General features: G+C 39.4%; 1 protein-coding gene across 8 annotated transcripts in view; it reads right to left on the reverse strand.

The window, feature by feature from the left end:
- Positions 1–401: 401 nt before the first annotated feature.
- Positions 402–24,102, reverse strand: part of LOC137752137 (ATP-binding cassette sub-family C member 4) — a 227,035-nt gene continuing 203,334 nt past the window's right edge. For all 8 annotated transcript variants that reach the window (XM_068526866.1, XM_068526863.1, XM_068526870.1 and 5 more), the window contains 5 exons: positions 23,767–23,856; positions 21,719–21,891; positions 21,184–21,289; positions 14,673–14,807; positions 402–2,196 (listed from right to left, as the gene is read on the reverse strand). In XM_068526866.1, the coding sequence (XP_068382967.1) occupies positions 2,089–2,196; positions 14,673–14,807; positions 21,184–21,289; positions 21,719–21,891; positions 23,767–23,856 (612 nt within the window). In that variant the 3' untranslated portion in view covers positions 402–2,088. The remainder of the gene's footprint in view (positions 2,197–14,672; positions 14,808–21,183; positions 21,290–21,718; positions 21,892–23,766; positions 23,857–24,102) is intronic.

Raw genomic sequence — 24,102 nt, forward strand, 5'->3', positions numbered from 1 at the left:
TGCGTCTCTAACAAGTTCCCAGGTGACGCTGACGCTGCCGGCCTGGTGACCACACTGTGACAACACACGTCCTGCAGGTGTTTTAAATGCAGCAGCGACACATGTTTCTTGTTAGTTTAGGGCAAAAAAACAAAAACACCAAAAACTTCAACAATTGACTACTTGGTTCAAGCTTGGGACATAAGCTAATACTTTCCCTTTGTGGAAGGGGTACAACTGGGATTACTTCAGTAGCAACTGTTTAAATCTGTCTGACACCCACCTCTCTGCAGAGCGTTATCTGGTGTACCTACTTAGCCAAGAAACCAGCTGATAATAGATATTATCTCAGGGAAACTCACTGGCTTTCAACAGCAAGGACATGAGTCAGTTACACCTCTAAAAATAAAAATACAGATCTCTGGAGATGAAAACATTTATTTCAATTGAATTTTGTTTCATTAAAAAACTCTACAATGACATTAAAAAAGAAATAAAATAGAAACATATTTAACTGCCTTTAAAGACTAAATAAACCTCTAAAGACCAAATAAACACATATACATTTCAAATACTTCCACTGTTCTAACAAACCTCAATATTATCCTCGTTGTCATGTCAGTCTCCTGAAATAAGAACCATGACTATTACACAAATTTACTGGACTAAACATTAACCATATTATTTCTAAATACAAACTGCACTCAATGTATTTTGGTAGGTTGCTGAGTATGTGGTTTTTAAGGCTTAATTCTATGAAACATCTGTTTCTCTCTGTTAAAGAATCCAAAAACCGGCTATCAGAAGGCATATACGTACGTGTGTGTACGTGTGTGTGTGTGTGTGTGTGTGTGTGTGTGTATGTATATATAAAATAAACATATTCCATTTGAGGGCGGTTATGCCTCATTCTGAGAGTACATGTAAAACCAGGACAGTAAAACCTTTAGTAAGTTGAACGCACCATATCATAGCCGCCACCATCAAGAAAAGCTAAGGACCCATAGTTCAAACAAAGTACGGAAGGCCCTCGGAAGTATTGTGGTTTGTTGATCTACTGATCAGAAAGAGCTAGACAAAGTACAATTAGTGGTCAGAAGTAAACTAACCTAGGCAGGCTCATAAAAGTGAACCTTCTTGATGCATCCTGAGAACATACTGCGTGAATACAGTCAATGTATGCAACGTCTTTCTGGTTTTCTCACCAAGTCAGGGAGAGCCCATGCATGTGATTTAGAAAGGATTTCAATGACGGGCAAAGCGAAAGCCTTACGTCAGCAGAGGATCAACCGTCAACTGACGGTCAATTGAGGGTCAATTACAGTTAGCAGCAAGGCCTTTTTGAAAATATCACCCAGCTGAGTCTAAAACTGCAACAGATATCATGTAGGAGCCATGAAATCTATAAGACGATCAATGATAACACGTGTCCGTCATCATCAAATCCCCTAGAAGGGCTCCTATTTTCTGAAAGCATTTTCTCTTCCATCTCTTTTAGAAAATATAATTAAATACTGACCTTCTGTATTTTAACCATTTATCTTTTTTTCTGGGGGGGGGGCCCTCTCCTACTATAATGCCACTTAAACTAAAGTGTATTTTTTGTTTTTCCTATTAGTTTTTTCTGTACTAGTTTAGCCAGAGGTTTTGGGCGGGGAATAGTGGATCCTACTTATGTTAAAGAAAGCGGTAAGGCAAAATGATAACTTCCACAGTCTTCAAGTAAATAGAATCCCTGATATAATTGGAAAGTAATATGTAATTTGGGGGCAGTAAAAAAACATCTATGACAACTTTGTCTTATACCTTAGAAAATGTGCTTTGGCTCTGGAGTCTCTTTAAGGCACAAAACCTGGTAAACAGCTTTTATTGGTGGCCTGTACCTCTGATTTAGATAAGACAAAAAATACTATAACGTATAAATAACAATAATAAATCATTTTGTTAGAGCTTGAAATCATTGGGTGAAGTGGAGGGAAAAAATCCAAATAGACTAACAACTTGTATGTAAATATTTGTTGCTGGTGTAAGAAAAAGAAAAATGTAGTTTACACAGTGCAAAGACTATTGGAAAAATGTCTTTGGAATAGACTTGACCTCATGGTAGAATCACAGTGCTGTCTCAAAAATTGTTAAGGCTGAGGGCTGTCCATTGGAAGCATTCATAACCACATGCCCATTGTGAGTAATTTCTGGATAATTCCTTTTGAAGTACACCTGAAAAAAAAAGACAGGTATAAAAACATGTTTAAAAGTTTTAAAGTCCTCCTCCCTAAAGCAGCGCATTTCTTTTTTTTTTAAATTAATTTATTTAATTTATTTATTTTTGGCTGCATTGGGTCTTCATTGCTGCGCGCGGGCTTTCTCTAGTTGCGGCAAGCGGGGGCTAGTTGCTCCGCAGCATGTGGGATCTTCCCAGACCAGGGCTCGAACCCCTGTCCCCTGGATTGCCAGGCAGAATCTTAACCACTGTGCCGCCGGGGAAGCCCCAAGCAGTGCATTTCTATGTCCACTTTTCACGTGAAGCAATCCCATCACTAGTGGAGGAACAAGTGAAAAAACCAGGGACGTATTTATTCTGTGGAGGAAGTAGCCCCATTCAAACCCTCAGTGGGGCTGAGCTTAATACCAAACAACCTGTAGATCCACTTGAGTTCTGATCATTCTGATTCACGGATATGCTTTATCACTACATTAAACTGATAAGCGGAATCATTTTACTGACTCAAAGCCTGGCGATAAATTAAAACCAGGGTGACAAAGAGGCAGGCTGGGAAATCTAGCGTCTGCATGAGGGTTTCTCATTTTCACACACAAAATGAGCACAATAGATCTGGATGTTAATATCAGGTTGCAATCCCTATATTTTATAAACTCTGATGACAAGCATTAAAACGCTGGCGTATATGTATGAAATATCCTGGCGTTTAATTTGTGCGGCAAAGCAGTTATAGGGCCTATAGAAATGTGATCTGTGGATAGTGGGATACAAGAATGAAAAGAGAATCAAAAGCTTTAACAATGCCTCAACCGAGCAACTTCTCTAAAATGGAAGATGATACCAAATAATAGGACAGGTCTTTGCCAGGCCTTTGAGTTCTTGAATTCTACCAATTTCTAGCTGAACTGGAAGAGATACAGGTTTTCTGATAAATGTATAATCAGAACACAGTGGAAATGAAATGCTGTCAAGTTTCTCTGTTCCACAATCATCAGTTTTTAGTAGCTGTATCGTATCTCAGTTCCTTGACAGACGCACAAAACAAAATGAAATAATGTCAAGACTTGTGAGCTCTTATCTCTAAATGTGTTTGGGTGAAAAAGGACTTCAAAAGTAATTTTTTTTTTCCTCCAAAGAAGAATGTGAAAAGTTCTGTTTGAGTCTTTAAAACAGAAAACGTACCATCTATCTGAGGCTCGCTCATGTCACGTGCTGGGTTGCTTAGTCATACGAGTTCAGATCTATTTTACAAAACCCGACTCCAGGTACATTTGTGGGTGCTGTCAACAACGTTATCATGATAGTGGACTTCACACATGAAATGGAAAAGCTCTGAGATACCTACCTTCATATTATGTGTACTTTTTCTCTTATTGCTTGCATACTTGCTACCCCCAGAACAGCACTACATATGAAATGCTGTATATTAAAACGTCACTTAAAAGGAGAAAAATAAGAATTTCTCCAAGAGTGCTTGGATCCCACTGGATGAAATTTGAGGCTATTTCCATTATAATGCAAGGATTTAAAAATAAAGCATTTGGGGAGGCTAATTGCATTTCATCCCCCTCCTCAATTTTTTTTAAAATAGCCATACTGGTGGGGTTATGTATTTATATACTCTGTTAGTGAAAGTAAAAACAGCCAAAAGAACAGAAGGGAATTCATTTCATTTTCTATTGCTTGACAGCCACCCCTCCCCCATCAACCTGGTTCCTTTCTCCATACCCCTTTCTCAATGTAATTTTTTATTAAAACATTTTTATTAGTAGTAATTTTTAACCAAAATGGTCTTCATTTCATGGTCTGAAATACTTGGAACTGAATAATGAAAATGAGCTTCCTGTGTATAAAATCCTTGATTTGACCTTTCTTTTCCTCATCTGTTGCCATGGCGTAGACCACACTCTAGCTGACGACGGCACAGGTGAGAGAAGGCATCTTTTTCACAGGGCAGGTTATGAAGGGAGTTGAGATGACTGAACGCTTGTTAGCAGGGTCCTTGTGGATGGGTTGAGCCTGGGATGGAGAGGCCCAAACTCACCTCTCTCTCCTGGGACCATTGCTGACCTTGGAAAAAATCACTTAAGCTCTCTCTGACCAGCTGCCTCATTTGTGAAACGAGACAATGACTTACCTCGTAGGAACTAATTGATGGCTACAAACTGCAGGTTGAAAACACGCTGAGCTAAGCGTTGGGTGTGATTATGATGCTGCTCAGAGACGTGGTCCCTTAAGTCCACAGAAGGCAGCACCATCACCCAGCTTACATGATGAGAACAAAACATCTAGGGCTTCCCTGGTGGCGCAGTGGTTGAGAATCTGCCTGCCAATGCAGGGGACAGGGGTTCGAGCCCTGGTCTGGGAGGATCCCACATGCCGCAGAGCGACAAGGCCCGTGAATCACAACTACTGAGCCTGCGCGTCTGGAGCCTGTGCTCCGCGACAAGAGAGGCCGCGATAGTGAGAGGCCCGCGCACCGCGATGAAGAGTGGCCCCCGCTCGCCACAACTAGAGAAAGCCCTCGTACAGAAACGAAGACCCAACGCAGCCAAAGATAAATAAATAAATTAAAACATCTAGGAGGCCCGTTTGTGAATCTTTTGATTTTTAGCTTTACAGAAGCGCAGGGTCGTAGTTAATACACATTTTATGCAGTAAATATAGTAACCCGGGAGGCAGAAAGTAGTTCAAAGTTTACTAACACTTTCTAACCTGTGACTTTGACAAGTTCCTTAGGCCCTTCTGCCTCAGTTTCTCGATCTGAGGGATAATACTACCAGCTCAGAACGGTTTTAATGAGGATTAAAAGAGACAATGCCAAAAAAGTTCAAATTCTGGCCAAGCAGAACGTAAGACCAGTGAGTGTTGGGTTTGAGCCTTTTCCTGTCCTCCTTTGGGTTTAGTTCATTATAGTTCCTCCAGCGTAGGCTGAAACTAAGTTTAGTATTTAAACTCCAACTTGTAAACAAAGCCACCATCATGGAATTAGATCTTACTAAAAGCAACAGAGCAATAAACGCTCCCCTGCACGGATAAAGGCCAGCAATCAATGGTTCAATATATGTAGAATTATGGTTCAAGAATCTGTCCATTCATTCTCACTGAACTGCACGGCACTAGTTCAATCCCAGTAACCCTCAAACTCCTCATCTTTAAAGCAGGTCTAACTTTGTGGACATACTGGCAGGTATATTATCAAAGTTAAAGAGTGCTAGAGAGTTAGAGACGATTTCTGCTTTTAACTTAACGGAATATTGGATATTTTTCTCCCCTTATTCTCTCAGAAATCACTCTCAACAGCAAGGATAGTGGGAGATTAAAAAGTAAGCCCAATATTTGATGAAATCAGGAATCATTTGAAATCACAACTGACAAAATATCTAGATGGACTGCCTTATGCAACTGGATCCAATGGGCTGTAGCAAGACAGAGAGAAAGTACCTGAAGAGAGCAGATCTCAGCAATCATGGGAGAGCACAGTTCTCCAACTAACTGGCAAATTCTAAGGCGTCTATGAGGAATCATATAGAATCAACATCTTTGCCTAAAGCATGTAACACTGGTCAGGTCCTAGGACAAGAGAGATTCTGAAATGCAAGCAGCATTGTAACTGCCCATCTCTGCAGGCTAGGGAGGAATACAGGCTAAATGAATATGTATTATCAATTTCTCTCTCTCTCTCTCTCTTTCTCTCTCTCTCACACACACACACACACACACACACACACACACACACACACTCACTCACTCACTGTCTTTCTCTGGATCATGGGGAATGCTTCTATGTTAAGCAGAGGGAATTCCCTTTAGTCTGAAATGATGCGCTAGCCACAACTATCTAGCAAATATATGGTCTTAAAAAAACAAAATTAAAAAGTGCGTAGTAGGAATAATAATAAATAAAAAAGTAATACAGAATTTGTAAAACACACAAACAAAGAAGTAGGAAAAGGAACAGGATAAGCACATGATGGATGAAAGAAATAATCACTGAACAGATGAAAATTATGAAAAAAATAATATTACATATTTAAAGAAAATGTAGTAGAATAATCAACCTGTGGAGGCAGAGATCTGAGAGTACAGGAAAACATGGCACAGAAACAAAAGATGAAACATGAACTGACAGATGCCAAAGTGAAAAGGAAGATAAAAATGAAAACATCAAAGAAATGACAGTTCTGAAGGCTGCCCAAAGATTAGTCACTACTGAACAAACAATATGAGACATGGAGGATAGAACTGAGAAAGCAAGTCTAATAACTATAAATTAATAAAAATTTAAAAAAGATTAAGGAGATAATAGCTTTATGAAATAGACAAAGGACAATATATACATTACAGATATTTGTAAAGAGAATCCAATCAACTAAAACAAATTCAAAGATATAATTCAAATAAACTCCCTAAAATAAAAGACTAGAAGCTAGTGACCAAGAGTCTGTGATGTTCTAGGAAAAACAAATGACTTTCAAAACAGAAAAAGAATCCTCTGAGTATCCAAGAAAGATCAACTTATGTCCAACGTGGCCTTAGACTCCTACACATGAATAAACAATGCTGGAAGACCTTATAGCAAAGATTACAACACAATAAGTGAAAGGACATGTGATCCAAGAATATTATAACCAGAAATATAAACTGGTGATGTAGCAGAAAAATATTTCATACAGGTGACCCTTGAGCAACGTAGGGGTTAGGGACCCTCCACACAGTCGAAAATCCAAGTATAACTTTACAGTTGCTCCTTCATATTCACAGTTTCACATCATGCATTCAACCAACTGCAGATCATGTAGTATTATAGTACGTATTTACTGGAAAAAAAACATATAAGTGGACTCCTGCAATTCAAATCCCTGTTGTTCAAGGGTCAACTCTATAGACTGTAAGTCGGGGATTCTTAACTCCAATGACCCTCCTTTACGATGGTACAGAGACTTGTTTTCAACCTTTCATTTGTACTGCCACCCACGATAGTAAATACACTTAACTTTACTTTGAGTCTCAGTACAGATTCACAATCTGTATCTATATTTATCTATCCTGAAAGGAGTTTCATTTTCATGAAATATTTACTATTACTATGAAAGATACATTGCTCCTTTTCTTCTATTCCATTCTTTTCTATTTCATTTCTTAAAGCATGCTGGTCATGACTGATTAAACAGATTTCTCAGCCCCACTAATGAATCAAACCCCTAAGCTGTAAAAACACAATACCAGAGGACAAATTTTAGCCAACTAGGAGACGGAAAAAGTATCACTTAATACAAGTAAGTAAAATAATAGAGGTTTAAGGATTTTTAAAGGTATGAAGATAAACAGTAGAAGAAAAACAATTAAAATCTGATGGGAGAATGGGGAGAGGGAAGATATGACATCATTGTTCATAATGGGGAGCCAAAAATAAGAAATAAAGTATTCTTAGAGGAAATGAAAGGAACATACATAAAACAATGAGCAAAGAAACACAAATTACAGGCTAAAAAAAGATTAAAAAAAAAAAGAGCACTAAAAACTGACAGTATAACACGACTGAACTAAGATAAAACGTAACTATAATCTCAATAAGTGTAAATGGCCTAAACTCATCTATTGGGGCGGTGGGGGGGGGGTGCCTCACGTGCTAAGATTAAATCTCAGAGATAAACCTAACTACATGCCATTGCAAGAGATGTATCTGTTATCTGCTATTAAAAGATAATCGGAGGAATCCCCTGGTGGTCCAGTGGTAGAGAATCCATCTTGCAATGCAGGGGACACCAGTTCGATCCCTGGTCACACAACTAAGCCTGCACGCCACAACTACAGAGCCCATGCGCCACAACTACAGAGTCCATGCACTCTGGAGCCCACATGTCACAACTAGAGAGAAGCCTGCACACACACCACAATGAAGTGAAGAGCCCACGTGTCACAATGAAAGATCCCACATGCCACAACTCACACCCGACGTAGCCAATAAATAAATAAATATTAAAAAAAAAAAAAAAAAAAAGACTATCAAAGACTGGGACTTCCCTAGTGGTCCAGAGGAGGTTAAGACTCTGCACTTCCACTGCAGGGGGAATGGATTTAATCCTTGGTCAGGGAACTAAGATCCCACATGCCCCACAGCATGGCCAAAACAAAAACAAAAACAAAAACAGTCAAAGACATACCAGGCAAATGAAAACAACGTGAAAAGGGGGACTCAATTTAATTATGAACCATATTGGATTCAGGGCCAAGACCATTAAATGAATCAATGAAAGGCACTTTAAAATAGTAGAAAATATAATTCATACTGATAATAAAAGTCAAGAATATATTTGTGCACTGGAAAAAATCATATCATCAAAATTATAACAACCAAAAAAAAGCAGGAAGTACAAAGTGAAACTTGGTAGCATGAGACTAATTCACTTAGTCCAAGTTACATTAAACGGACCAAAATAAACAAGGATAGAGAAGAACTAAATAATGTAATTAAATAGATCTAATTAAAAATGAAGCTCTATAACTTAAACAGACAATAGCCCATCTTTTTAAATACCCACAGAACACTCACAAAAATTGCCTATTTACCAGAACACAAAAAAAGTATTAATAAATACTGTTTCTTGGGGGAAACAGGACAGACAACATTTTTTGATCATAAGGTACTGAGACTGATGAGGAAAATAGAAACAAATAAACATAAAAAAACTCCAACCCTCAGGAAGTTTTAAAGATATCCTTCTCAAATAATTTGTGGACCAAAGAGGAAATGAAAACCAAAATCGCAGAATCTATACAAAAAAACCTAACTATGATGAAAGCACTACACACCAGAACCTATAGGATATATATCTAAAACAGTATTCAGAGAAAAGTTCACAGCCTTGAAATATTTATATTAATAGACAAGAAAAAATAAAAACAAATGCATTCAGGAAGTAAGCAACAATAAAATAAACCAAAGAAAGAAAGATAATAGAAGGTGATAAATTATAAAAAAGAATACAAGTAGTAAGTAAACTACAGAGGCTCCTCTTGTGGGGAAAAAAACATAAAACTGTAACAATTAATTAGAAGGGAAAATGAGGAGTAGGGAATGGAGAGAACATAAATACTATGTAGCCATTAAACAGAATGAGATAACTATGCACATAGATATAATATTCAATGAAAAAAGTAAGGAAGAGCTATCGTTTGTGCTTAAAAACAGGAAGGCCGCATAGGCACAAATTATTACTGAAGCACAGAACATGTCAAGAGAATAGTCAAAGATGGTGCTGGAGCTCCACCCCGGGGGAGGAGCCGTGTAATGACAGGAATGGTAAAGTGACTTAGATTTCATTTATAAAATTTTAAAACCTATTCTAAAAAAGTGAAGTTTTTGAATTTTGTAGCATTAGACACATCATGTCTTTAAGAACTGATTATTAAAAATAAAATTTAATTATTTAGAGTCTCTAATGCTACTTAGAAGAACTGTGGGTACTTTTTCTTATTGGGAGATAAGGGTTGAATCTATAGCCTGAAAAAAAAATGATGCCACTTGTTATCTTATAAAATGCTCAATAGTCACAAAGCACTCCCATCTGATTCTTTTTTTTTTAATTAATTAATTAATTAATTTATTTTTGGCTGTGTTGGGTCTTCGCTTCTGTGTGAGGGCTTTCTCCAGTTGCGGCAAGCGGGGGCCACTCTTCATCGCGGTGCGCGGGCCTCTCATTATCGCGGCCTCTCTTGTTGCGGAGCACAGGCTCCAGACGCGCGCAGGCTCAGCAGTTGTGGCTCACGGGCCTAGTTGCTCCGCGGCATGTGGGATCCTCCCAGACCAGGGCTCGAACCCGCGTCCCCTGCATTGGCAGGCAGACCCTCAACCACTTCACCACCAGGGAAGCCCCATCATCTGATTCTTGTAATAAGTGCGAAGGAGCCGGGCGCTGCTGTAATCCCTGCACTACATACAGGTGAGGACCCTGAGGCTCAGAGACCTTGGGCAACATAAGAGGTCACGAGGTTGCTAAGTGCCTCCTGCACTATTCAAACCAGTCCAGGGTCCTAGATCTAGGATATTAGGATTTCATAATTTTGGGGTTGTATCTGGTGATAAAACGAATAGATAAAATGAAACCTCTGTTACAACACTGGCAACAAAGAAACTTCAAAAAAGCCTCAATCAGGTCTGCTTCATCCCAGAAGAAAATGAATGATAGGCATTCATCCTTTGTTATGGGATGAACTGTGGCCCCTCCAATTTTTTTTTTTTTTTTTTGTCTGTGTTGGGTCTTCGTTGCTGCACGCCGGCTTTCTCTAGTTGCGGCGGCGAGCGGGGGCTACTCTTAGTTGCGGTGCACGGGCTTCTCATTGCGGTGGCTTCTCTTGTTGCGGAGCACGGGCTCTAGGCGTTCAGGCTTCAGTAGTTGCGGCACACGGGCTCAGCAGTTGTGGCGCACGGGCTTAGTTGCTCCACGGCATGTGGGGTCTTCCTGGACCAGGGCTCTATCATGTGTCCCCCGCATTGGCAGGCGGATTCTTAACCACGGCGCCACCAGGGAAGCTCTCCCTCCAATTTTATATGTGGAAGTCCTAAACCCACCGGTCGTTCAGAATGTGACTGTATTTGGAGATAGGGTCTTTATAAAGGCGATTCAGTTAAAACGAAGTCATATAAGTGGCCCCGAATCTAATATGACTGGAGTCCTTATAAGAAGAGGCGATTAGGACACAGGCACACACAGACGAAAGAGCATGTGAAGACACAGAGAAAAAGATGGCATCTACAAGCCAAGGAGAGAGGCCTCAGAGGAAAACAACCCTACCAACACTTTAACTTCAGACTTCCAACCTCCAGAGCTGTGAGGAAATAAATGTCTATTGTTTAAGTCGCATACTACGTGGTCCTTGTATGGCAGCCCTAGCAAACTAACGCATCATTCAGCTTTATGTATCTAAAAAGTACTTTCTCTACGATTTCATGGATCATCTAAAAGGGTCAATCAGACAGTGATTCAGCTTGCCTGCACCAACGTTTTCAGAGAAGCAACTACGTAGTCAAGAAAACATGACTTGGATGCACGTTTTCCCAGATGTTGAGTTTTCTTTTCAAATGAATGAATTCTGTTCTGTTAGGAGTGACAAGCTTGTTGACTTAGGCTAATCCTCCCGGTGTTACAGCTGTGAAGGACGCTCTGAACGGTATCTGATGCTTGCACACTTAAAAAGTTGACAATCTGACAGCTTGTTCTCCTAAGAGGATCAAGCACATGTAGAAATAAGGTCAAGAAGATGCTCAACTGACATGAGAATCAGGATATGTTATTTTGTTATGTCTTTCCCAAGAAGTGACCTGAGGCAGTGGCAGGACTGAAATGCGAGAGTGATGTTCTGCCACCCTGTGAACTTGGGTGACTGGCCCCGTCTTGGCTACCACATGAAAGGAGCAGTGTTCTCAGGCTCGACACAGAGCAGAGTGCCTAGGGTGGAACTCAGCCTCCCCCACCAATTCACCCCCTGCGCTCCCTGGACCAGCTCTGTGACCTTAGGTGAGCCCTGGACCCAGTCTCCTCATCCATGACGGGGGATAAAAAAGGACCGTGATGAGGATTAAGTGCAATCATACATGCGAGAAGTATGCAAAATAAATTATAAAGAACTACACAAATGTAACTTACCACTGATATTGTTTAAGTACATGCAGGATTACTACACCAGGAATCTCAAAATATCTAATTCAATGAACTATGTCTATTTTTCTATGTATGTTACACTTGATTTAAAACATTTGTTGGAAGAAAAGATTTCTAATCCAGCGTCTGCTGCACAGTAGCATTATCACTACCTGTATATATATGGACACTTCCTTCTGAGGGGGGCTTTAGCTTCCTTACCTGTAAAATGAGGGTGTTGAACTTATGTTATGTACCTACCTAAAATGCTGTGATCTATTTCTCATTGCTCAATGTTTGATAATATATAATCATAACATATTTTTTAAGTGGAGACTTTTAAATCATACGTGAGGATACATGTGTCTGATGTGAAATGCCTAAGGTCAAAGAAAAAAAGGGTTTGTGAGATTCCTGGCTGTTCTGTGACTAGGTTATACAGGGAATCCCCAATAATTATTGGATGTTAGGAGGGAAGCTCTGACTGGGAGACACTCTAGTGGATGAAAGCGCTCTGTGAATTTCACGCATTAAAAAATATAGGGCTCCAGGGGGCTTCCCTGGTGGCGCAGTGGTTGAGAATCTGCCTGCCAATGCAGGAGACACGGGTTCGAGCCCTGGTCTGGGAAGATCCCACATGCTGCAGAGCAACTGGGTTCGTGAGCCACAATCACTGAGCCTGCGCATCTGGAGCCTGTGCTCGGCAACAAGAGAGGCCGCAACAGTGAGAGGCCCGCGCACCGTGATGAAGAGTGGCCCCCGCTTGCTGCAACTAGAGAGAGCCCTCGCACAGAAACGAAGACCCAACACAGCCAAATAAATAAATAAATTAAATAAATTTATTAAAAAAATATATATATATAGGGCTCCAAGTGCAACTTCTCTATATTTACATACAATATAAGTACTTATGAAAAGTTCAGAATACAATCTTCCGGGATCCCTAAACTCTTCAGCCAGCTCTGTGACCCAGCACAATTTCCTACATTATGAACAGTGGAAGGTACTGCTCTTCATTTCTAAGGAGGAAGAATGAGATAAAACAATGACAGAGAATTCAGGCCACATTTCAGATAAATGTTTCATATAGAATTACTTAGATACTGGGACATGTTTTCTTTCCCCTTTTTTTGTTTTGTTTTGTTCTGTTTGTTTGTTCATTTAGGTTGTGGCACATGGGATCTTCGTTGTGGCATGCAGACGCTTAGTTGCGGCACGCACCCTAGGCTTCTTAGTTGTGGCATTCGGACTTCTTAGTTGCAGCATTCGGACTTCTTAGTTGCAGCATGCGTGTGGGATCTAGTTCCCCAACCAGGGATCAAACCTGGTCGGCCCCTGCAGGCTGTCCCCGGGCCCCCTGCATTGGGAACGCAGAGTCTTACCCACTGGACCACCAGGGAAGTCCTACAACTGGCAATTGTTGAATACAGTACTCTATATATGCCTATGATGTCAAATTGGTTAATTGATTATTCAGATCTTTTGTATCTTGACTTAGTTTTCTTCTTGCTCTATTAATTTGATAGAAAGTTGTTTTAATACCTCCCACTGATTGTGGATTTTTCTATTTCTCCTTGTGGTTTTACCCATTTTTGCCCTTCTTTTTAAAAAATAAGCTATTTTACTATTTTGAAGTCTTATAATGGGAGCATACAAATTTCTAATTCTGTCTCTTGTTGGTAACATTATGGATGTTTTCTTTAAGAGATATTTTAAATACTGAAAGAGTAATTTTATTCAATTTACAAGTGAAAATCTGGGAAATGCAGAAAAGTATAAAGAAGGAAAAATGCACCCATAATTTAACACCCGGAGGTAAAGTTTTGACGGAAAGCCTCACGACATACATTCCGAGGCCTCAACCCACCTGAACCCACCCATCAAAAAGGGCAAGAACAGCAGACTTTTCTTCTCGCCCTCTATCCTTCCATCAATCCCACTCCTATCTTATTCCAGAGAGAATTACAGCTGGCTGCATGACAGTGGCTAAGTCCCTTACCAGACCTCAGTTACCATATTTGTACTATGAGATACTACCACCTCACCTTTGTTAGAAAGATACCACGTGACCTGAACGCTAACCATCGAGCACCTTTCTCACACCATGTACAGTGCTTAGTGCTTCCACACACCTCATCTGTGAAAATGCTTTGTAAACCTTCAAGTGCCATTCAGACTACAGTGTTAGGGTACTGTGAATTCTTGATTTATCCTGATGACAATTTCATCTTCTAGAAAGAAGAGGAAGCGTAGGGAGGCAACCAGACCTAATTCTAAACAACGAAGAATTAGGGAGAAAGTGACAGTATCATGTAGGAGTTTTCTTTACAGTTAAGAAGCCAGAAGAGACCTACCCCTTTCCCTGGTAGATCTTTCTAGACCCAATTCATAATATTCCACTCCAATTCTTCTTCTCAAATTCTCCAACTTCCTGGATGTTCCCTGACAGCATTTGCATCATAAATGTGCTAAGCACCAATCGTAAGAATGTAAAGGGTCTGCAAAATGAGTGTTCTGTGCTCTATGAGATCTGACCCCAGAGCCCAAACATGTGGAAGCTCCAATCCGAAATCTCTCTCTCATGCGCATGTGTGTGCACACGTGAGCGCACACACGTCCTACATCCCGTCCCCCACTAGTTCTGCAGATTCTCAGCAGACGTGTCCTCCCCCTGCAATGTACTCGTAAGGGGCAGTCATGAAGCTTCGTATCTGGAGGCTTGTAATTGAAAAGGGCACAGAGTGCTTGCTACCAGACCCCTGGTGCCAGATCCTGAGGAGTGGACCCTGGAGACGAACTTTAATTACAACTCCCTGCGGCAGGCTTACCTGTTTTGCTGTTTCAGTGAGGGCAGCGGCCTCAGCCTTGCCCAGTTGTTGCACCATCTTGTAAAATAGGCCGTCTCTATTCTGTAGCAAAACATGTGGCTCATCATATTCTTTCAGTCTCCCTGAATCCAAAACCTGTTGATCAGCAGAAAGAAGCCCATTAGCACACAATCTTTTTGCAGTAACAGATCATAACTCAGACAATATTTCCAAAAGGGGTAAGACAGTGAGAACAGAATCTATTTGGGTGGTGGGCCTGGCTGGTGTTTAAACGGTTTGATTACCCTGTTTTACTAAGCAGACAAAGGCCTAACCCGACCTTTTATTATTATAATGTTATAGGAAGAAAATGAAAGTTTTAGACTGTGATTAGGGGCACTCAGCAGTATATATATAGCATTTTATATTCTGCCCAGGGCATTTGGGGCTGTTATCATTAGTTAGTGCTTTTAGCTCTCAGGCTCTTGAGCTTTGAGGGCTATTTATACAGATCTACAGAGCTGGGAAATTTCTTGATTCAAGGAAATCAAACTCAATTTAGCAAAAAATTAGGGTGATGTCATAGAAACGGATGGCAGAAAGCAAATGAACTCCCGAGTTGGTTTCACAGGATCTGAGCAATTTTGGGACAAAAAGTAAATGCTTCCGGAATTTCCTTAGGGCCCTGGAATATTTCAGCTAAGTGGCGATAGAATCTTTTGCCAGAGAGGTTAAGGTGCTTCTTAAAGTTAGCTTTGGTAGTAGTTTATTCTTCTGAGAGTGAAAAGCTGGCAAAAAGAGCTGCTACCTAAACAGCTTTAGCAGAATTGCTCTGCACAGAAGAAAATCTCTAGAAATTCAATTTTCTCTTTGGATAAGTCTAAAGAAGCAATTAAGAAATTGAGCTCCAAATTCCAGTGATCACGGCCTGCAGAGCACACGGGGGCAGCCCAATCTGAATTACCGAGGATCTGAATCTGTTTTCACAAATTATCTTTCCTTGCTTTGCTTCTTGTTCTTTCTTCAGCTGCCTTCCTTTCACCCATTTTATTGCTCATTAATATGTCCACTAATTGGAAACTGAAAGGAAGAGGAAAGGGCTCTTAACTCTGCCTTTCTACTTATTAGTGGCTTTGGTTAATGGTTTCAGAGGGAAAAAAAGAATCTGAAATAATTGGCCCAAATGACATACCTAGGAAAACAGTTTTGATGTTAAGTGGTACTTAGTTCTTCATTTAGGTCATATTTAGAGTAAATGTATCTTAAGAGAATACGATGAAACTCTACGCAGGACACAGGTTGTTCTTCCACATCTAGGTATTAACAGTTAATTTGGTCCCAGGGTGTTCAATCGGAAACATTTACTAAGTCTCATAAAGGCCATTTTCCTGTTAAACTTTTACTGCTAAGAATCACTGCTAACAGCAGCTCTCTCAAAAGAATTTAAGAATAACTGAATCTGTTACATCCACATAATTATTAAAATGTCGTATAATTTGGCATGCCAATTTAGATGCCCTGAATGTGTAATTTTACTTATGCGTAGCGTTATAGAGCATAACCATTCCTCCTGACGGTGAAGAAGAAAAAAATGCAATTTTAAAACATAGGTCTCTCTCATGCCAAAGACAAAGGAAATAATTATATCAAATTACTTCATACAGCGAAGAATTTTACATTCTTCAAAAGCAACGACTTTTAAAAATCACCACTTCAGAGTTGGTGGAAATGAGTTCTCTGACTATAAAGACTTTATATATTTTTTAGGGGAAGTTTTATTAATATTTTGTCCTTGTCCAACTTTCTACTTTATTTACTAAAATTTGAATGAATAGCAAATCTTTTCATTTTCTTTCATATTGTCTAAAATACATGATTCCACTGCGATGAGTAGTCCTCAGGATTGACTAATATCTAAGAAAGGCAAAGCCAGAAAACCATTAACACTCTCAAAAAACAATAGGATTAAACATAGAAATGGCAGAAAGACCTATTTTGACCCTTATAAGCATTAGCAACATAATGACTACGCATAAGGACAGTTTTCAAATTTTTTTTTGTCGGGGGTGACAAATAGTTTCTGGTTTTCATTCATCTGGGAAAACATTACTAAAAAGAGGTTTGAGTTGAGGAAGAAAGGCAAAGAATATTAAACCATAAGACTGTCTATAAACAGAAGAGGTGGAATCCAAGTTTCCTGGCCCTGGTGTTGGTTCTTCATCATCCATTTCCAAGGAATTCTCTAACTGCAGACAGTGAAAATGTTGAACACAGGCAACAATACTGTTAGAGCAATTGCAGATTTTCACATGCTTCCTTTGCTCACACTTCTAGGGAGAATCCACGGTGACATGAAGACTGGAGTGTGCAGGGATTGGAGGGAAAAGCTAGCTGTGCTATTGGCTGAAGAGAAAACAGGTCACAAGCAACCAGCTAATCCTAAAAGCTACAGGAAGAAGCCTTTAATGTAGAGATAGTTGTTGAGTCTCAGGAGGAAGATGATTTCTGATTTGTCTGTCTTGCTCCACTGTTTTGTGGCAACAGAGAAAGTAAGGAAGATTACATTAGCTGTCATTATGACTCCATCATGTTTAACAAACTTAAAATTGAGAGAACATCTTTGCAAAATAGAATTTTTAGCCTGACTTTTTAGCATTAATGGTGCTTAATGAACCCAAACTGGGTAAATCCATTTGGAGAGCCAACACATAAACATAGCTATTAATTAGGTCACAGTTGTTTCCCAACAAGCCTTTTGCTTAATTTACTTACAGTAAACAAAACCATATCCATCCGACTTTGTGCAGAAGTATTCACCAGTGCAACAAAATGTAATTATTACACCTTAAGCACTTGTAACTACATGACTTTATGGTGATAACTCTGTTGGTTATGCCCTTCATTAGCATCTGTCACTTCCCCAGCCACTCCCCAAGGCTGGCCGCCCACCCTCTGGAACATCAGGATTTGCAGCAGATTGACTTGTCTTTATGCCCTTAAAGCTTTAGGAACAGACAATCACTTGCTTTCTGAAAAGCAAACAGGCAGAGGCATCCCTCGCAGATTTTGGGGGTTCAGTTCCTGAACACCACAAAGATATGAATATCACAATAAATTGGTTCACATGAATCTTCTGGTTTCCCAGGGCATACAGAAGTTATGCTGACACTACATTGTAGCCTATCAAGTGTACAATAGGCTTATGACTGAGAAAACGATATACAGACCTTAATTTAAAGATACTTTATTGCTAAAAAATGCTAACCATCATCTGAGCCTTCAGCAAGTCGCAGTAGTAACATCAGAGATCACTGATCACAGATCACCATAACAAATGTAATGATAGTGAAAATAGTGAATGTGAAATAGTGCTGAGAATTACCAAAATGTGACACAGAGACATGGAGTGAGCACATGTGTTGGAAAAATGGCACCGATAGACTTTCTTGCCTTAGGGTTGCCATAGACCATGTGCTTCACAGATGTGGTAAAAAACGCAACATCTGAGAAGCACAATTAAACAAGGTGTGCCCATATTTCTAAATCAAGCAAGCAAAAAAAAAAATTGCCACAGAAATCAAAGGTGTGGGAAAGAACATTATTTATGAGATTTTTGCAAAATTGAAAGCCAACTGGTAATCAGAAGCTCCAGAACAACATAAAAGGTTTACGCCTAGGGTGGATGGGAGCACAGAGAACAATTCCCCAGCTCTGAAGCTAGGGGATGCACGTCTCTTGGGTCCCCTGAGGTCTAAGGAGTCAGCAACTGCAACCAGCTTGGACCAAGATGTAAACAAGTGGCCATGTTCACATTTCCTGGTGGGACCTCCCTGCAACATCATTGAGGACCTTGACTAGAGAGCCCTAAACTGAAGGTCTCCCAACACAGGAGTGCGAAGGGCAGCTCCAACGGTGAAGGGCAAGTCCACCACAGAAAACAACGTTGGTCATCACAAAGGTGACAGGTTCCAAAGAGAACCCTTGCATTTCCCTTCTCCCAATGGACCCCTTCTTCCCCATTCACTCAGATGATCAGGCCAGAAACCAGCATCGACTCCTCTGTCTTCCCTCAGATCCCACGTTCGATCCATCACACAGTTCACTTGGCTCCATTTTGTTGTCTATCCCAAATCCAACCATCTCACCATTTCCACTACTACCACCTTAGTCTAAGCCACCAACGTTAAAAGAGAGGGCAAAATTATAAGAGAGAGTGAAAACCGCATTTGGAGAACTGAAAGACCATCAATGTGGTTTTAGCTTTACAGGAAAGAGTAGAGTGAGACAAAACTAGAAAGGCGGGGAGGGGCCGAGCTGTAAACCACTTTGTAAAACCATGTTAAGGATTTGTTCAGAAAAACTGAGAGAAAAATTCGAGATTATAGAAATTTACCAGAAGATACTGGTACATAAAGCATTAAACAAATGGACATATTCTGATAACGGCAACAAAGCTGATTGGCTAAGGTGATACAGATGTTCACATCTGTGGATCAAGTGCTGATGGATAAGGTTTAGGAGTGACCAGCTGACGTGTCTGCAAATTCTGTCCCTTCTCACTGTTTCTTTAACCCATCATATATTCCAAGGTGACAGTATTTCTAATAATTAGATAATAAAAGAAACCAGCGACCATAAATGCTGTAATACCAAAAACCAAAAATTAATCTCCAGGTTACGTTTAGGAGCAATGATTAAATTCAGTGGATCCCCCAACTGAACTGGATGGAGATCGAGCCACCATTCTGCCGCTGCCTCTAAATACTGACAAAGGGCTTGAAATAGGCAAACTACACAGCATCATTCATTTCTTGTGGAAGAAAGATGCTTTGAGGGACAGTCTGGAAAATACGATGCTGAGACATGAGACCCACAAATCGAAAAGCAAAGAACAGAAATAAAAGGATCCTTTTGCAATTAGCATTCAAGAACACAAAATGAGGGACTAAGGATGATCCAAGCTGAACAATGTTCCTGGTTTCTAAGTGTCATTGTCCTACAATCTTGGAATGTCACCTGGTCCCGCACAGAAGACTGCCGGTGGGGCCTGCTTCCGACTGTGATGTTCTAAGTCCAGATGACCAGACACACAGCTTAAAGCCCAGAGCATCCCTTTGGTTGGGGATGCCCCACTCCTGTCGTCTGCCTCCCCAGAGCTCACTCCTGTGCACGTCCAGCTCACACAGAGTGAGGCTAAAGGCACTGCTTCAGTGCTGACAGTCCGCTATCTACTCAGTGCCCCCACTGATGATCCCATCTGACCATGAATGTGAAGTAGGATGGGAGGTGATATTCCAGAAACTGCCTAAGAAGTCAAAAGAGACACCTCCATTATCACTGGACACAAGGGACTTTGGGTATTAACGATTGCATATTACTGACTATCATCTGTTTAGTATGGACCATCAAAATCACTTGTTAACTGCATCTGTTGCCTCTTATGAATTGTGCAGGCTTTCTTTATCTATTTACTTCATCACTTATCAGCATCACTGGATATAGCGGTACCTTGTGGCAACAGTTATCGTCTGTAAGATGAGTAAAACCAGCTCATTGCCACAGGCTGGGGGTTAGCCTGAAAATAACTTGCATTCTTTTGGGCTTATTTGCAGTCAAAGGTTTTTCCTTTGAGGGATGATTATCTTATCATTTTATAAAGCCACACCCTAAGATTTATTGACACTCAGCAAGCAACAGAGGGAAAGGACAAAGAGAGAGAAAAGAAAAAGAGAGAGAAAAGTAAAAGAGGGAGGAAGGAAGGAAATAAAGCTAAATAAACAAACATTAAATTACTAAGAAAGACAGAGCCAATCAAATCTGGAAGGAAGATACTAGACAGATATACAGAGACCAAAGCTTGGAGTCGGCTATGTGTGCAGTGCCCAGATCTACTGTGAAAGAGACTTGCTAGTTAGGTCTGCAGATCTGTCCTAGATAGTTGCTTCCTAACATTACTTACACAGTGTTCACTTTCATTTTCCCATGCCTCCAATTCCTATGTGGTAAAATTTCCTAAATTAAACCCGTTCTGTTGAAATACTTTCTTTTTCTCACTAGGCCTTTCTTCTCATAGACTCCCCTCTGACAGGAAATCTTGTGAAAGTCCCAACAGCTGAGAAATTCTGCAACCTTACCCAACAACCTCTTGGCAGTCTAAATGAAAGGCTAATTTTTTGATTAAGGGAATCTAAAAATCTGAAAAAATAACTGAGAAAGGAAAAATGACTGTGTTCTAGAACACTGAAATATGAAGCTGTGTCTTGGATTTGGAGTATTTTCGTGGCTGGCCATCTTAATGAAAAATAACATTTCAAATAAACTTCTAATATGAAAATATGAAATTACTGGATATATTACTTAATAGCACATGCTGAAAGTGTAGGTAAGTACTTGAGTTACTGTCAGGAACGAGAGGAAAACTTAAGAGAAAATTAACTTATTGGAGGTTCCTATCACGTTTTCTAAGGAAGGATACATTGACAAAACTGAACATAAATGGGAACGACTGAAATTGCACAGGTGAGGGTCTTACCATTATCCTGTCGCTGTCAATAATGGTGTTCAATCTGTGTGCAATGGTTAGCACAGTACACTGGGCAAATTTCTCACGGATTTTTTTTTGTATTAACTCATCAGTTCTGGAAACAAAGAAGTTGAATTTCGTTCGGTTAAAGACAGAAATAGCAGACTTAAGACTTAAAAAAAAATAACATTTTTATAATGTTTTAAAAAATCAATACTTTAAGACGTAATATTGCTCTTCAAAAACTGAGTATAAAAAGTCTCCTTAGAAGATTTTTCATAAAACAATGTAAGACAGTCTTCCCTCGAAATTACTTGAAACTATCAGAAGCTGGATTTAGGAATCTAGCTCTCTTAGGATGCCTAATAACATTAACACCATACAACAGGTTGTGGTTTCTTCCTTTGTTTTCTGTAATTAATGTTATCAAGAGATATCTGTGGGGAAAAGAGAGCGCTTAGAACATTTCTCAGCAACATTAAATGTTTTCCATTTACCATATTTAAAATTCAGATTCCAAGTTTCATGGACCTCAACTCCATACCTTGGATCCACATTTGCTGTGGCTTCATCAATAATCAATATACGATTTTTCCTGAGAATAGCCCTGGCTAGGCACACCAATTGTCTCTGTCCAACACTAAAGTTCGATCCTGATTCTGCTAATTCAGTATCCATTTTACCAGGAAGGTCTTCGATGGCCTCTTTAAGTTGTACCTGTGGATACAGAAAGAAGAATGACATTTTCCTAAATGAACTACTAATGAAGGAGACAAGCCTTTTAGACATTAGAGCTTTGAAGTCCTCAGGACTTCCTATGTATCTTACATGTACAGCCAGGTGATGGGAAGAGCTCCTTCCAAGCAGCGTTCACTGAAAAAGATGGTAGAGTCAACTCAAGACAGAAAGATCTCAGTGTCCCCCATCACCGCCACATGACATCCACCAGAAACCCCACCTAGGGATTAGTTAAGGAAGTCTCTCAAAAAATAAAGCTATTTCTCCCAATGTGATCTAAAAAGGATCTTTAGGGCTGATAGGAGTCAGTATACTACAGGGAAAAAATTTTTTTTAATTATTGTGGGAAGTATGGTTCTCTAGAGACATAATCTCATCAGTACTTTACCATTTTAGAAGGTCTAAAGGTTTAAAAAAAAAAAAAAATTCAAACAATGACAAACTGTACCACAGTAAACCTCGAGCCTATTTGGGGGATGCTTCTTTCCCAAGTTTAACACCATACTGCTAGACCAGTCAAGGGTTTTTACTTCAATTTCATTAATGTTTCGTAGTGAATGAAAACTCATGAAAAACAGGACACAACATGAAGTTTTATTTTCCCCAGACTATGGGTATAGATGGTGTGTAACGTAGTGGATTGTTATAAGATTAAACTGTACTACAAGATAAAAACAAAAAACAAAAAACAACTTTTAACTGCCGAAGATAATCTGCCTTCAGAAACCAGAATTACTGGCAGGAAAAACTGTAGGGCCGAATCAGCTTGCTCAGAGCCCAAGCTCATCCGTATAAACTGCAGATTTCACAGCTAACCTTGGAGAGGTGACACTAAATGACAAAACGTACAAATTCAAAACAACAACAATGTGAGCAACTGGTCACTGGGATTTGTACAAAAACAACAACAATAAAAACACAATTTTTTAAAAAAATAAATAAGCCACACTTTTCTGAAATGAAGAGATCAAGCAAACATTCAGTAACTGTTTATTAAGTGTTTACTTTCTAAAAGCAAAAGACTGTGCTAGGTTGTATGAGGAATTAAAAACCTGTGTATGGTTTAGAAGTCTAGATATAGTTTCTGCCATCAGTAGCTTAGAGTCAATTTTCAGAACTAGGGCACATGCATAGAATAATTAGTATTAAAATATACAAACCATCAGCACCCTACCATTCAAAATCCTTTTCATGCAAGAGTAAGGAAATTCAAAGAAGTGGTCCAAAGTGAAACACTACACAAATAAGAGAAAATCCTCTAGAAATGAACTTATCCATATAAAAACTGAGTGAAAGGGCCAGGATTCTGCTACCTGCATTCATGCTGCAGCATTAAAATGACACGATTGCCAATTAATAATTATTACCACATTCCAAATGTATAATTCACCTTTATAAAATTTTTTTTCTAAAACTTCACAGCATGTTATTAGTATGATTTCAATTATCTTTCAGTTAATAATGAAAAACTATCATTGTCTCCACTTAGTAGATGTTCCCTAAGACCAGAGGAATAAAATGAATGTTGCAGGGTAATTAGGATAATTAATTCACTAGGTCACTATTAGAATTAAAACCCATAATTTTAACTTCTAGTTTAGTGCTCTGCTAAGGACAAAATAATCTATCCAGTTGCTTTGGGCTCTAGGGCAAAAGCTAAAAAGCATGAGGCATTATGTTGTTGGTTTTAATCATCATCAGTACAGACATTTTAACTGCAACAAGTCATCAGTATTCTCCTAGGAGGTAAACAAGGTCAGTTAAACCGATACGCTCCCCTTAATTACCTGCAATGCTATAAATGTCCATCCATATACACTGATGTTAACAAATTAATTACATTTTATAAATTACCTCTTCTAAGGCATTCCACAGTTCCTCATCCGTATGCTCATTAAAGGGATCCAGATTTTTCCTCATTGTTCCAGTGAATAAAACAGGTTCCTAAATGCCACAAAATAGGGAATGTTATTACTGTAGCTTATTTTCATTTTACACGAATGCTTACAGAAAATAAATTAAAATACAAAAAAAATTCACTACAATCGTTAGTAATAAGGTTGCAAATGCCTCTTCACAAAATTTTATCTCTATTAATTTTCCATTTTATAAAATGTGCTCCAAAATATCTTCCAGACCACTGAACACTAATAACAGAAGAAAGTGTTGAAGTGTATCACCTGAAGAAGA

Source organism: Eschrichtius robustus, chromosome 18 (assembly GCF_028021215.1).
Source record: "Eschrichtius robustus isolate mEscRob2 chromosome 18, mEscRob2.pri, whole genome shotgun sequence".
Taxonomy (NCBI): Eukaryota; Metazoa; Chordata; class Mammalia; order Artiodactyla; family Eschrichtiidae; genus Eschrichtius; species Eschrichtius robustus.